Source organism: Podarcis pityusensis, assembly GCF_964106645.2.
Source record: "Podarcis pityusensis genome assembly, chromosome: 16".
NCBI lineage: Eukaryota > Metazoa > Chordata > Lepidosauria > Squamata > Lacertidae > Podarcis > Podarcis pityusensis.
In genome coordinates, this window is record NC_138041.1 from 21,845,002 (window position 1) to 21,857,631 (window position 12,630).

The 12,630-nt window shown below is 45.7% G+C and overlaps 1 protein-coding gene across 5 annotated transcripts in view; it reads right to left on the minus strand.

Annotated features, from left to right (window-relative positions):
* TAOK3 (TAO kinase 3) overlaps positions 1-12,630 on the minus strand; it is a 121,059-nt gene that overhangs the window by 38,764 nt on the left and 69,665 nt on the right. For all 5 annotated transcript variants that reach the window (XM_080986232.1, XM_080986230.1, XM_080986231.1 and 2 more), the window contains one exon: positions 5,263-5,397. In XM_080986232.1, the coding sequence (XP_080842358.1) occupies positions 5,263-5,397 (135 nt within the window). The remainder of the gene's footprint in view (positions 1-5,262; positions 5,398-12,630) is intronic.

A 12,630-nucleotide genomic window follows, 5' to 3' on the forward strand; every position in this document is an offset into this window, starting at 1 on the left:
GAACATTGTGTAGTCTTCCCACTACCTTGCGCATGGAGGGAACCTCTGCTAAATCCCTGAAATGCGGTTAAAAATCAAAATGGCCATAGAATTGTTAAAAGGTCAAGGCCTACCCTACCATGACTATAGCTAAGCACAAGACCTCCTTCATGGAGTTGTAAAGCTACACATCCAGTACTGCCCCAGGAGATGTACAGATGGCTAATATGTTATAGGCTGCCTGCCTTGTATGTGGACAGAGGTTCATCTGGCTCTGGAAGGGTCAGAATAAGAGGTGGTGAACTGGCTGCCCGTGGGCGACATTGAGGCCCCAACACAACCTCATTGTGCCATGGAGGGGCAGCTTCGTATCTTTCATGGCCAACTGACAACCCTCTCATTGGGAATGGTCCTGATACAGAGAGGCCTCTCAGGTAATCCTGCAACTGGAGGGGGAGAGAAGCAGCTGGCAGGTCCTTTGCCCAGTGTGTAAACAGCAGATTCTACCTGGCCAATGTGCTCTGAGGGGTATCTGTGTGTCATCATTGGGCAGTTAGCCTCTAAGCAGGTAGCCTGGATAGAATCCAGTGCTGTAGACTGAAGACATGCTGCTGCTTGCCAGTCTTTATATTTAAGATGCATTTGCACTGATGACATGAATACAAATGTCAAAATGTTCATATACTACTACTAGATCCCCACCCCCATTTCTCTACCAGCTAATGACAAGTCAGGAAACCTCAGTTTGTATTCAAAACGGTGGGGATTTCTTCATGTCTGTGACACCATTTCCAATAATGTTTTTTACGTTAAAACACACACACACACCAAGTTAAAGGAATGAGAAAGATAACAGCAGGGAGGATAAGAAAGGGGTGGCGTAATCTAAAGAGAAGGCAGTGTTAAAACATTTGCAAGTTGCTCCACGGTTTTAGGATATGGCAGGTTATAAATGGAAATCAGTTAGAGCTCTGTCTGGTCAATGGTCAAAAGCTCTATCTCAGGTGTGGGGCACCTTTGGTGCTCCAGAAGTTGCTGAACTGCAACTCCCATCATGCTTGGCCATTGGCCATGCTTGCTGTGGCTGATGGGAGCTGTAGTTCAGCAACACCTGTAGGGCCCAAGGTTCCCCACACCTGCGCTATCTGGTGCAGGGCATGCAAGACAAAAGAGGGCTCCGCGGAGGAGGAGGAGCCACATAGTGCAGTAGATAAAAACAGTGCTTGCATGTTTTTGCCAAGACTCAATCTCAGGGAGGGAGCCTCCAATAGGAAACCTTGGTGTCAAGGGCACTTCCCAGCCAAGGAATGCACACCACAGAGAGTTAACTCTTCATGGTCAAACATAACACTTGCTTCTACAGCTCTGGAGACCTACGCACACCAATCTAGTGTCTAGGTAGCTATTCCCAGGAATGTGCTTTAAGGAGCAGTTGCAACAACTGGGGACCACTCCTCCTCCACCAGTTGATGTACCTATCGCCCTGTGGGCCGTGTGTATGTAGCCAGAGACTCTGCCTGCGTGGAAGCTGCTTCTGCTCTTCCTACTTCAATTATCTCCTGGTTCTTGGAGACTGTGGTGCAGAGAAAGCACCCGGCACTTCACTTGCCTGGCTTGCCTCTTCCTCCTCCTGCCTCTGATTCTTGCCTCCTGGCTGGTGCGGGTCCCCGCAGACCACTTCCCCTGTCTCCTGAGTCAGACTCCAGCCCCACTCCCTGCAGTGCACACTCGTCAGCATCCTGCCAGTCCCTGGCGCTTGGGAAGGCGATGGCTACTGGACTGGGTTATTGGTTCTCAAAGTGGGAATTTGCAGGGGGTTTTTTTAGCACAGATAAAAGGCAAGAAAGAGGTGACATGATGGAAGTTTATAAAACTATGCATGGCACGGAGGAAGTGGGCAGAGAAAAGTTTTTCTCCTTGTCTCCTAACACTAGAACTTGTGGACCTCAAATGAAGCTGAATGTTGAAGAGTATTTTTCACCAGCACATAGTTAAGACTACGGAACTTGCTCCCACTGGAGGCAGTGATGGCCACCATCCTGGATGGCTTTAAGAGAGGATTGGGCAAAGTCATGGAGAAGAAGGCTACCAAGGGCTGCTAGCCATGATGACTATGCTTTGCCTCCTTGGTATGAGGCAGCAATGCTTCTGAATGCCAGTTGCTGGAAACCACAGGAGGAGAAACTGCTCTTGTGCTTGGGTCCTGCTTGTGGGTTTCCGAAGCAGCATCTGTTTGGCAACTGTGAGAACAGGATGTTGGACTAGATGAGCCACTGGCCTGATCCAGCAGGCTCTTCTTCTGTTCTTAAGTGGAGATCTGGCATTTTCCTTTGTTTCTCCCAGCTCAGGTTTATTTGTGCTTTCCTGGCTAGTTTAGACTCCCCTCACCTTTAACAGCAAACTCAGTCGAAGAGTGCTGACAGGACTGGGAGACAAAAGGTGGCTATTGAGAACTGAGAGGGTGGTACCAACATGTAGGGTATTGGTGGGGGGAACCTAGAAGTATCTCCAAAGCATTGAGGGTTGTATCCAACTTAGGGTTACTCAAAGTACAGAAATTAATGGGCCTGAGTTAGTCATATCCATTAATTTTACTGGGTCTGCTCAGAGTAAGGCTACTATTGGATGCAACCCTAAAAACAAAACGGGTAACCCCCAATTCCCAAATAGCACCCCAGTTGGGACTGACAATACTCAGTGTTCTCCAGGAACCATGGACTATTGAATTTCAAAAGCAGAGTGGAGAAGAAGGGAAGGGAAGGGGAAACCTGGAGTGGTGGTGTACAAAACAGCTTGTTTCATCCCCTTGCAGCTTATAATGTTCTGGATGTGGGCATTGCAGATTAAATGGCCAGTCCTGAACAGGAGCACTCCTGTTAGATGGTGAGAATACGCTGGAACATTTTGTAGCAGGTGCAACTTTTGCATGCATTTAAAATACCACTGGTGGCAAGAATGAGGGGAAAAGAATACTGGTGAGATTTCATTTTCCTTGGCCATGCCTTTACTTTCAAGGAGTAAAAGGGAGGGGGCGTTGTAAGTTTACCAGTGATGATAACTGGATACACCGATGGCAGGCACAAGAGGAGCCAGAGGGAAAACACGAGTGGTAGCTGGTTCTGTGTATCATACTATTCCCTTACCCCTCTTGGCAGACAGGTACCATGGGTCATAGTAATGCTCCTCCAGGTCTCCCAGGGGTTGTAACTACTGCTTAATGATTAGTGTGGTTCTTGGCCATTTATGAGCTACAATGGGAGGGGGCAAGATTCGGCGAATGCCAACACTCACTTGTGAACAAATGGTTGTTGTGAATTTCCAAAATAGGTCTGCGTCCCCCCACATTGAGGACCTATACAAGCGAACGCTGGCAAAACGTATTTCGGCAACTGCCAACTTTCCCTGGTGTTATCTTGGGAGATTTTTGGACTGTTGCATTTGGGGTTGTCAGTCTTGACACCCACCACATTTTAGACACGGATATGCAAAAGTGAAATTCGTGAGATGCTGATATACCGCTAGCGTCAGAATTCCCTCCGCCCCCAAGAGTCACGCTTTGGACTGAGTAGTATTTTAGCAAGAGTTTGAGAATGAGGGAACTGAATGACTGCGCTAACTTACAACAGGACTGTATCCATTTCTACAAGGCAAGGGGTGTACTGGTATAATGAGATGCCACAAGATTCGCTACCAAAGGAGAGAACACCCAAGGCCTCCGCTTGGATGAGGCGTGAGGCGTGTTGCCGCCCTGAAGACCATCCTTCCATGCCTGTACAATCGGGTCAACCTGTAAGTTCCGGAGGGAGCAGTTTCCTTGCCACACTGGGGGTGGGGGAACCACACACACACACACACACACACACAGACATATACACCCCTCCCGAGATCCATGCCAGCAGTGAGCACGAGCAATAATTCAAACTCGACTGCTTCAGCACAAGGGGTGGGGGAGATATGAAGCCTCTACCACTGCAAATTCGTTCTCAAACCACCATTGTCTAGGGCTAACAAGAAGCTCTTTTGATGTGTCCTGAAGATCGGAGCGAGGGGAAGCGTGGAGGGGCGGGCGGATGTGCTATGGAGAGGACTCAGGGAAATGGCAAAGGAGAAAAATCATTCAGCTACGAGGCAAGACAAAAAAAAAAGCGGGGGGGGGGAGGGTTATCCATTGTAATTTCTGGGCTGGCTCAGGATGATGTCATAATGGCAGGCAGCAAATGCAACGGCCAAATGCTGGGCACCCTGTAAATCTCTCTGCCCATGTGACCTCTAATACTGATTTGGCCGAAATACCAAATATTTCTATCATTTTACATGTAGGAGATCGTTTCTGGTTTGCGAAGCATCACAACCCCTCCTCCATCCACTCTTGGGATACTGCTGCCAATTTCCAGCTGTGTGTGTGTGTTAGAGGGAGAGAGGGAGTGTGTGTGTGTATGTGTGTGTGAGAAAAGGAAAGGATGGGGGAGGAGGCAGAGACCTCACTCTCTACAAGCACACACCCCTTTCGCTACTACAAAGACATCACTAGCAATCACATTTGCAATAGTACAAATGCTGGCTGAACCACCGCCACCATCTCCTCTTGCCTGCTTTTTCTCGCACCCTCCGGTAAAAAAGAAAGAAGGGAAGAGGGGGGAAAAACCCAGCCCTCTGTCATTTTATAGGAGTTGCCCGGTCCTTTATAGTGTCAAATGGGAACAATGCAGTTAGCCGTAAAATGAATGAATGAGAATGAATGAATGCAAACAGCTAAGCAATTCGCCATGAGAGGCGGCAGTGGTTCCTTCCACTGGTCAAACCATCAGCACTCATTAAAATTATAATCATCAATATCTCCAGTCACTCCGTCGTCCCCCCCCCTCCTCTTCCTCCTCCCAGACAGACAGAAATTATACTCAACAAAAATGGATGCAATTTGGAACAAACCAATCAGAGGGGAAAAAAAGAAAAGAAAGAAAAGCACCTCTTCCTTCCAAAAGCCACGTTTAAATTTCAACCTGCTGCAAATAAATCCCAAATTGCTAAGAGATATTTTCAAAATATTCTGCAAAAGATTTTTTTCTTTAAATAAATAATAAAAAAACACCTCTCTCTCTCTCTCTCTCTCTCTCTCTCAATATCTAGTTGCTATGCCAACAAAAAGAGAGAAAAAGAGAGAGAGAAAAAGAGGGCGTTGGGAGAGAATTCTTGACCCCTTCCCCAGACTGACACAGTCACATCAGAACGAGGAGGGGAGGAAAAAAAAAGGATAGCGGGGCAAGGGGTGTGGTGGCTGCTTACCAAAGATGCTGATTTGATTGTGGCAAAGCGTTCTCGGTTCCGGTAGTGGAGGGCCCGATTCTGGACTGAGTGGGTAGGCCGCAGCTCAGGCCTGCGCTCCCCGTGGCCCACCTCATCCCTTATGAATACATGATCCTGCAGAAATGGATGAAAACAAGGAGAAAGTCCAGTTGTGCTCTTTCTTCGCCGGCTGCCTCTCTTTCACCCCTCTTTTTGCACAAGCCCTGCTGTTTGAAATGCATAGTTTGGCTCTCTGCTAGTCCCTGCAGCTCTCACAGTACAAAATGAATAAGCAACACATTGCAGCCTTCAGTTAGGAATGTCAGCTGATCGCTAGTGGGATGCCTTCTGAATCCCTGGCAGATTTTTTTTTTAACCTCCAGAATTACATATGTGCAAAAAAGAGAATCAAAAACACAAAGCGCTGCAGAGCAGTCAGAGTCCTCAGAAGGGCTTGCTTAAAACACTGCACCCAAATAATCCCTTTAAAAACATGGTTTCCATGGCTAGCAAAGATGCTGCTGCTGCTGCTGGTGGTGGTGGTGGTGGTGGTGCTGCTGCTCCCTTTGAACACAGAAGCAAGGATCTGCCACATTCCCTTTTCCAGCCTGGATTTTCCTCTGGACTTGCTATCTGCTCTGAAGAAGAAGCATTTCTGTCTAAATAGATGCAGGATGGAGGAGACCAGCCTCTCTGTGTGTGTCTTGTGCTGGAAAGACTCTGTGACCACTCAGGGATCCTGCTTTCTAGTCATGATCGTGCACGGTTCTAGCATTTTCTCTCCATAGCCTTGGAAAGGAATTTTTTTTTTACATTTAAAGAGACAGAACACAGTTTAATACAAATGATCTTTGCTAAGTTTTTTCTTCTCTCCTGTGACCCAGAGCTTTAGGAAACAATGACACGATGGCCAGAATTTGTGTTTTAAGTGTCATACTGTCTCTCACATATTTTTTTTTTAAAAAATAAAATGGTTGCATATGTCATTTGGGAAATTGCATTCTTCCAGTGGCAAATGTCTGTGTCTTGGGTCTGGGACATGGGAGTTTGAATTTCAGATCATCTGTGGACATGTTGGATGGCCTTCAGTGCTGTGTTACCTCTCGGCCTCAGTAACTCTTCTGCATAATGGGAATAAATCAGTGACCTACACACTGTGTCATTTCAGGCTATATATTATTATCTACTACTTATAAATTATTATACATGCCCAGATTTAAACACACCACTAAAAAGAGAACCCTTTTATTGTAATTTGGAATAAAGAAAAGGCTACTTTTAAGCTGCCAGCCTCCAAGCTAGGGGAACTCAAATTCTTTCCCCCAACATTTTTCAGTAAGGAAGGAGACTGGTTGCATTCATCCTGCCATCTATAGTAGCTCCAAGAAGCAGGGTGTGGCATACTAAGAACCCAAAAGCAAGGGTGGCGAATCTGTGGCCCTCAAAATGTTGTCAGGTTCTGACTCCCATCATCTCTGACCACTGGCCAGAGTTGACAGAAGCTGGAGTACAGCAACATCTGGAAGGCCCTACAGAAATAAGACCAAGCCCATCTAGTCAGACATCCCATTTCCAGTGGCAGCCAGAAAAGTATAAAATGAACTTTCTGCTTTTTCAGAAGTCAGAGCCACTGGATTTTCATTCTTATTATGCGCAAAGGGACCGTAAAACCAAGGAATTGGTTCTAATGGACATAACAAATAATACAGAACCATGGCACCGACTGGAGACCAGGTTTAAGGGAGCCCATAGGTCCTAAGACTATTTGTTTTAAAAAGCAAGAATCAGGATGCTACTTCAGGGGTATTACTCTGCCTGCCCTACATGCACACGCAGCACTTCAAGGGAGTTTGGCCACATACCCTTGCTGACCAGCATGGGTCGCCCACAGTTTCCTAGGAATCAGAGAGCTCCATCAAAAGAACTGGCTATCGTCTTATTTTTAGGTGCGATCAGAGACTGATCATGCTAGGGTATGTCCCCTTCAATATCAAGCAAGCAAACCACAGGCGATTAATTAAGACCGGCATGAAAAACCCACTCTACTTGTTACCAGGATCTGGTGACTCTTTCAAGTTACTCCAGGTTCCGATTATCCTCCTGAACGTAAACATGTTCAGAATGACCATTTTCATTTATTACATAGTGTTGATGCTATATAAAGCAATAAGAATCGGAACACCCCCACCAAATCACTGGGCAATGGACATTCAAGAAGTATTACTGCATGTTGATGTGTCGTGTAAGCAAGGCCCCAGAGGCACTCTGGGCAAGTCATCCAGGTCCTAAAGACTGATCTTCAAAACACAGAAATGGTCCTAGGCAGGGCTGGCTTTTTGTAAAGGAACACAATTAATTTGCCAGTGTTAATGGGTTAGCAAATGCTTTGCTATATCCAGAAGGCTCTGTGTGTCACTTCTTCCCCATCCCTTTCAGCAGCTACTAGCATTTTTTCTCTTCTCACATCCATGTGGACCCCATTCCAAACCAGTCTGTACTAAATATCTCTTCGGTACCTTCCAAGTAAGCGCAACCCTAATTATGCATGCTTCAGACTTTGAAAATCAACCTGCACCCCCAACCTGGTGCTCGCCAGATGTTTTGGACTGCGACTTCCATCACCACCGCCTGCTTTTGGCAATGTTGGCAGGGGCTGATGAGAGCTGGGAGCCCAGCAACTTCTCGAGGGCACCAGGATGGAGAAGGCTGTCCTAACAAAACCACCCAGAAGTTACCAGGTGCCAAATGGGCAGTTCCACCATGTTTCAATTCCAAATGAACTGTGAATCTGGAGCAAAATGGTATCAGACAGAGCACTTGTTGCATGTGGGTCTGCTCCTGTTTCCCCATCCCTCCTAATTGACATGGGGCACATAAACAAGCATCAGGACCTCTTACCATTTCCCAGAAGACTTTTCATCAGATTTAAGTTCTGCATAACACCAAAAAAGCCAACGAGATGGAACAAGGGCAAGTCCGCTGTCCATCCACATAAGTCTAAATGGATCTTGTGAGGATGCTTGCGGGACATAAGTACAGAAGGAGTAAGGTCTCGTCATTGGACTATGCAGGAGAGATGTTCAGAAGTCGAGTGAGCACATCCTTGAAACTCACCGATAATGGTTTAAAGCCTTTGTTTCCTATCTGCCTGAATTGCAAACATAACCAATCAACAGGCCAGTGTGTTTCTATAGTATGAAAATAACACAGTGTGGTTATTATTATTGTTATTGTTTGCAGAACCTTTTCCAGAGGCTGCATCCAGGAGGACCTGGGCATCATCTCTTCCATTTTCTGCTCCTTTTTCTTAGCTCTGTAAGTGTAGTGGATCACTAATCGAGAAGTCCTAAGGTGGTGCAGAAACATCATCAGTGGAGGTTGCTTAACAGCAAGTTGTACAACCATGGCTGGAATACTATCCGGGTGGCTTCTTCCGCATATCCAAGTGCAACCAGTTCTTTGAATAAGGAAGCTTGAGGAAGGATTCCCATTTCCAGCAAGAGGAATTGACTCACGATGTGTCCAACATTGCCACTTTATGGTTTTCGAGTGCGGAAGAGTCTATGCTTGCAGGAAGGATGCAACGTTTATCCTAGGAAAAACTGACCAAGATTCTCCTTGACTGACAAGTGATGAAGTGCATCTTTCAGAACATAGCTGTTAATACAATAGGGTAAGATGCATCTGGCATGTAACTCAAATGTATAAGCAGCAACTTTTTTGAGGAACTATAATCTGAACTAAACAGGGCTGTTTTCCAAACAAGGAAATTTTGGTATTTAAAAAAAAAAATCAAAGTGCATATTAAAATTCAAAGGAACTTGGAAAATCTCATCAACTGTATTTGGAGGCTGAGCAGGGACTCCAACATCACACCCATTATCATGCAAAAGATTACTCTTACGTGGATGTGCAAACTTCATCCACTTGTGCAATAAATAAGCAACCTAAAAGGCTACTTGATTGAAGTTGGCCTTATTCTGCATCTTCACCACTGGCAGGTAAGTTTTATGCATGTGGGATTTTATTTTTAGGACCACAGTCAGCTACTCTATACTAAGACATAGACCACTGGTCCATCTAACACAGCATTGTCTACAATGACTGGCAAAGGCCCTCCTTCTTGCCCTAACTGGAGATGTCAGGGTTTGAACCAGGGACCCTTTCCATATGATGTGTGTGCTCCATCACAGAGCAAAAATAAAATAATAAAAAACAACCCACACCCCAATTTGTTAAGGATAGAGGAAAACAGTATTTGGCCAGAGTTTGAGAGGCCAAGTCTGCATTTTATTGGAGGACGCTAATGGTTGCATTAGGGACGCGGGTGGCGCTGTGGTCTAAACCACTGAGCCTCTTGGGCTTGCCGATCAGAAGGTCAGCGGTTCAAATCCCCGCAACAGGGTGAGCGCCCGTTGCTCAGTCCCAGCTTCTGCCAACCTAGCAGTTTGAAAGCATGCCAAAAAGTGCAAGTAGATAAATAGGTACCGCTCCGGCAAGAAGGGAAACAGCGTTTCCGTGCACTGCTCTGGTTTTGGTGTTCCGTTGCACCAGAAGCGGCTTCGTCATGCTGGGCACATGACCCGGAAAAACTGCATGTGGACAAACGCCGGCTCCCTCAGCCTGTAAAGCGAGATTAGTGCCGCAACCCCAGAGTCATCTGTGACTGAACTTAACTGTCAGAGGTCCTTTACCTTTTTTTAATGGTTACATTAACTTAAATGAAACTAGCTTCTAATCAAGTATCAAGATTAAATATTTAACTTCAAGGAAAAAAAATATGATCCCAGTGGGGGAAATAAATAAATAAATGTCTATCCCATGAACCTATATTTAAAACAAAGTATAAGTATCTCTAACAGCATTAAAATAAGCATGTCAGAGATTGGAAGCCCATAACAAGCCTATCATCAAAAAGATTCTTCCTGCCTACATGGATTTTTTGTTCAGAGACTTTAGCCCCAATCCTTGATGCAAGGTTCAAAATGTAAGGGCTGCTTCAAAATGCAAGCATATAGTATCTCATTGAGTATCCCTATCCTTCTACGGAACTCTACGTGTGTCTGGGAGCCTCCTAGAACTCTGGATTAGGGCAGGTAATTTTTAACCATCAATAGCTATGTGTGGGCAGGAGGGGACACAGGTAACTGCCTTATGCTGAGACAGACAGCTAAGTATTATCGACTCTGACTGGCAGCACCTCCCCAGGATTTCAGACAGGAGTCTCTCCCAACCCTACTGGAGATGGCAGAGGTTGAACATGGTACTTTCTGCAGGCAAATCAAATGTTCTAACACCTCCCTTCCCTAACAATCCTCCTGTTCGTATAAACATAATTCTATTTTACCAACGAATTCTAACCATGGCTAACAAAAGCTGTTTCCAGTTCCATGGTCTGTGCTCACTAATTGTCTTGAAACTGTTGGGTTCAGAACCCATTGGGAGCTGAGCAAGACCAGAATGGGTCTGGAATGGGAATGGCATCTAGCAATGGTCAGCAGGTTAACAGACAACAGGTCACACTGTAGGAAACAAGTTCCTAAAAGGAGAAAATAGCCATGTTCTGGAGAACCTAGGAGAGCTCTCAGTAAGAGGGCCTAGGCAATGGAATCTTTGCTTCAGCACCAGCTTGCTTAACCAAGCACCCAAGGAGTCAAGCAAGTCACTGACTGCTCAAGTCCCATCCCCTAGCTGAAAAGTAGAAGTGATATAAGGAGGCAGAGCTCCACCTTGGAGTTTAGCAAACCTACACCACAAGGTGGCCACTAACCGTGCCCTTGAGCACAAGCTTACATGGGACTTCAGGTGCTAGAAAAGAGGCACCTGCTGATCATGGCTCCTTGCTCAGCAAGTCTGAACTCATCACAGAACTTGTCCCCTGTTCTGCCTCGTACTCTCGTTTCGGTGGTGTTGCAAGCTGCAGGATTCCCCGCTCAAGACTCCTACAGACCTGCGCCCACAGAAGAGCCTTCTGCCTCAGAAAGAAGTCTGGGTCATCCAGGACAGGAACCTATTATTTATTTAATTTATATCCCTCCTTTCCTCCCAAAGGAGTCCAGGGCATAGACTGATACCCTCCATGAATGATACTGTTCACAAACACAGCCCACCACCTTCACAAACAGTTCTATCAGGTGACACGTAATTTGTTGCCCTGGGCTCCTTTGGGAAGCGCGGGATAGAAATAAATTAAACAAACAAACAAACAACTTTGAACACTTTATTCGTGAGCATGCAAGTAGCTCATTTACTGGACTTTTGTTAGCTCTACAGTATCTGGTTTTTCAAATGGCTCCAGTAATTCAGCTTCCTCTGTTGCACCACCCATACCCCTTGCAACTTGAGAGATACAAGTTGCTTCCCCCTAACCTGACCCAAATGCTAATAACCAATAACCTATGACAACTTAATTATTTATCAAGCCCACATTTAGATCCCTTTCTTCTTGCTTCTCTAACTGGCTATTTTCACTCTAAGCTAGCTGAAAGGCTCCAAGTGAGACTTTTTAAAAAAAGTAATCTTCCATTTTTAATCAGACATAAGACCAAACTGGACAATACACAACATTCACAACTACATTTCGTATATCTGTAAGTGTGTGTGTTGGTGGTTTTTTTTAAGGGAGAGGGTGTTAAATGGTAGCTGTGAATGGGGGCAACTAGAATTAGGACTGATGCACATGGGGAGGGGCAGTTTAACCCTTTACCCCACATGTTGCAGTTCTCCTCAAAAACACCCCCTCTCTCCAGAAGCCATTTGTTGTGGGAGGGAATTTTTATTTTGAGGCAGGGTGGAAGAGAAGGATTAACCACAACTCCCTACCATGGTGCCAATCCAAATTGGGCCCCATGGCTATTTAATGCACCCCTTCCCAAACAGATATGTGAAAGTATAGCCTTTTGCTTGTTTCTTCCAAGTAAACTATATCCTTATGCAACCAACCATAGACCATCTGTTGCTCTCATTTATGAAGCATTTAACTCAATTTCTCAGGCTTCGTTTCAGATGGGGATGTGGGCTAACCACACAGTAACTGTATTTGGCTGTATTCATCCCTTGATACCCTAAGCTCCTTCCTCCTGTCCGCCTCGCCAGCACCAGAGTCTAAATTTAGATTGTGATTTCCTTGGGAAGGACTTCTGCTCATATTATTCTGCAGGTGGACGGAACTACAGAATAAACAAAGCAGGCTTAGTTGGACTAAGAGTTCACTAAGTAGTCTGCAAGTGAAGTTGAAGACTTTCTTCCAGAGCAGGGGACCTCTGGGGAACCTGTGGCTCTTCAGATGTTGTTTGATTGCACTCCCATCATCCCTTGGAGGCCAGCACTGGAGGGCTGCAGGTTCCCCACCCCTGCTACTGACTCAGG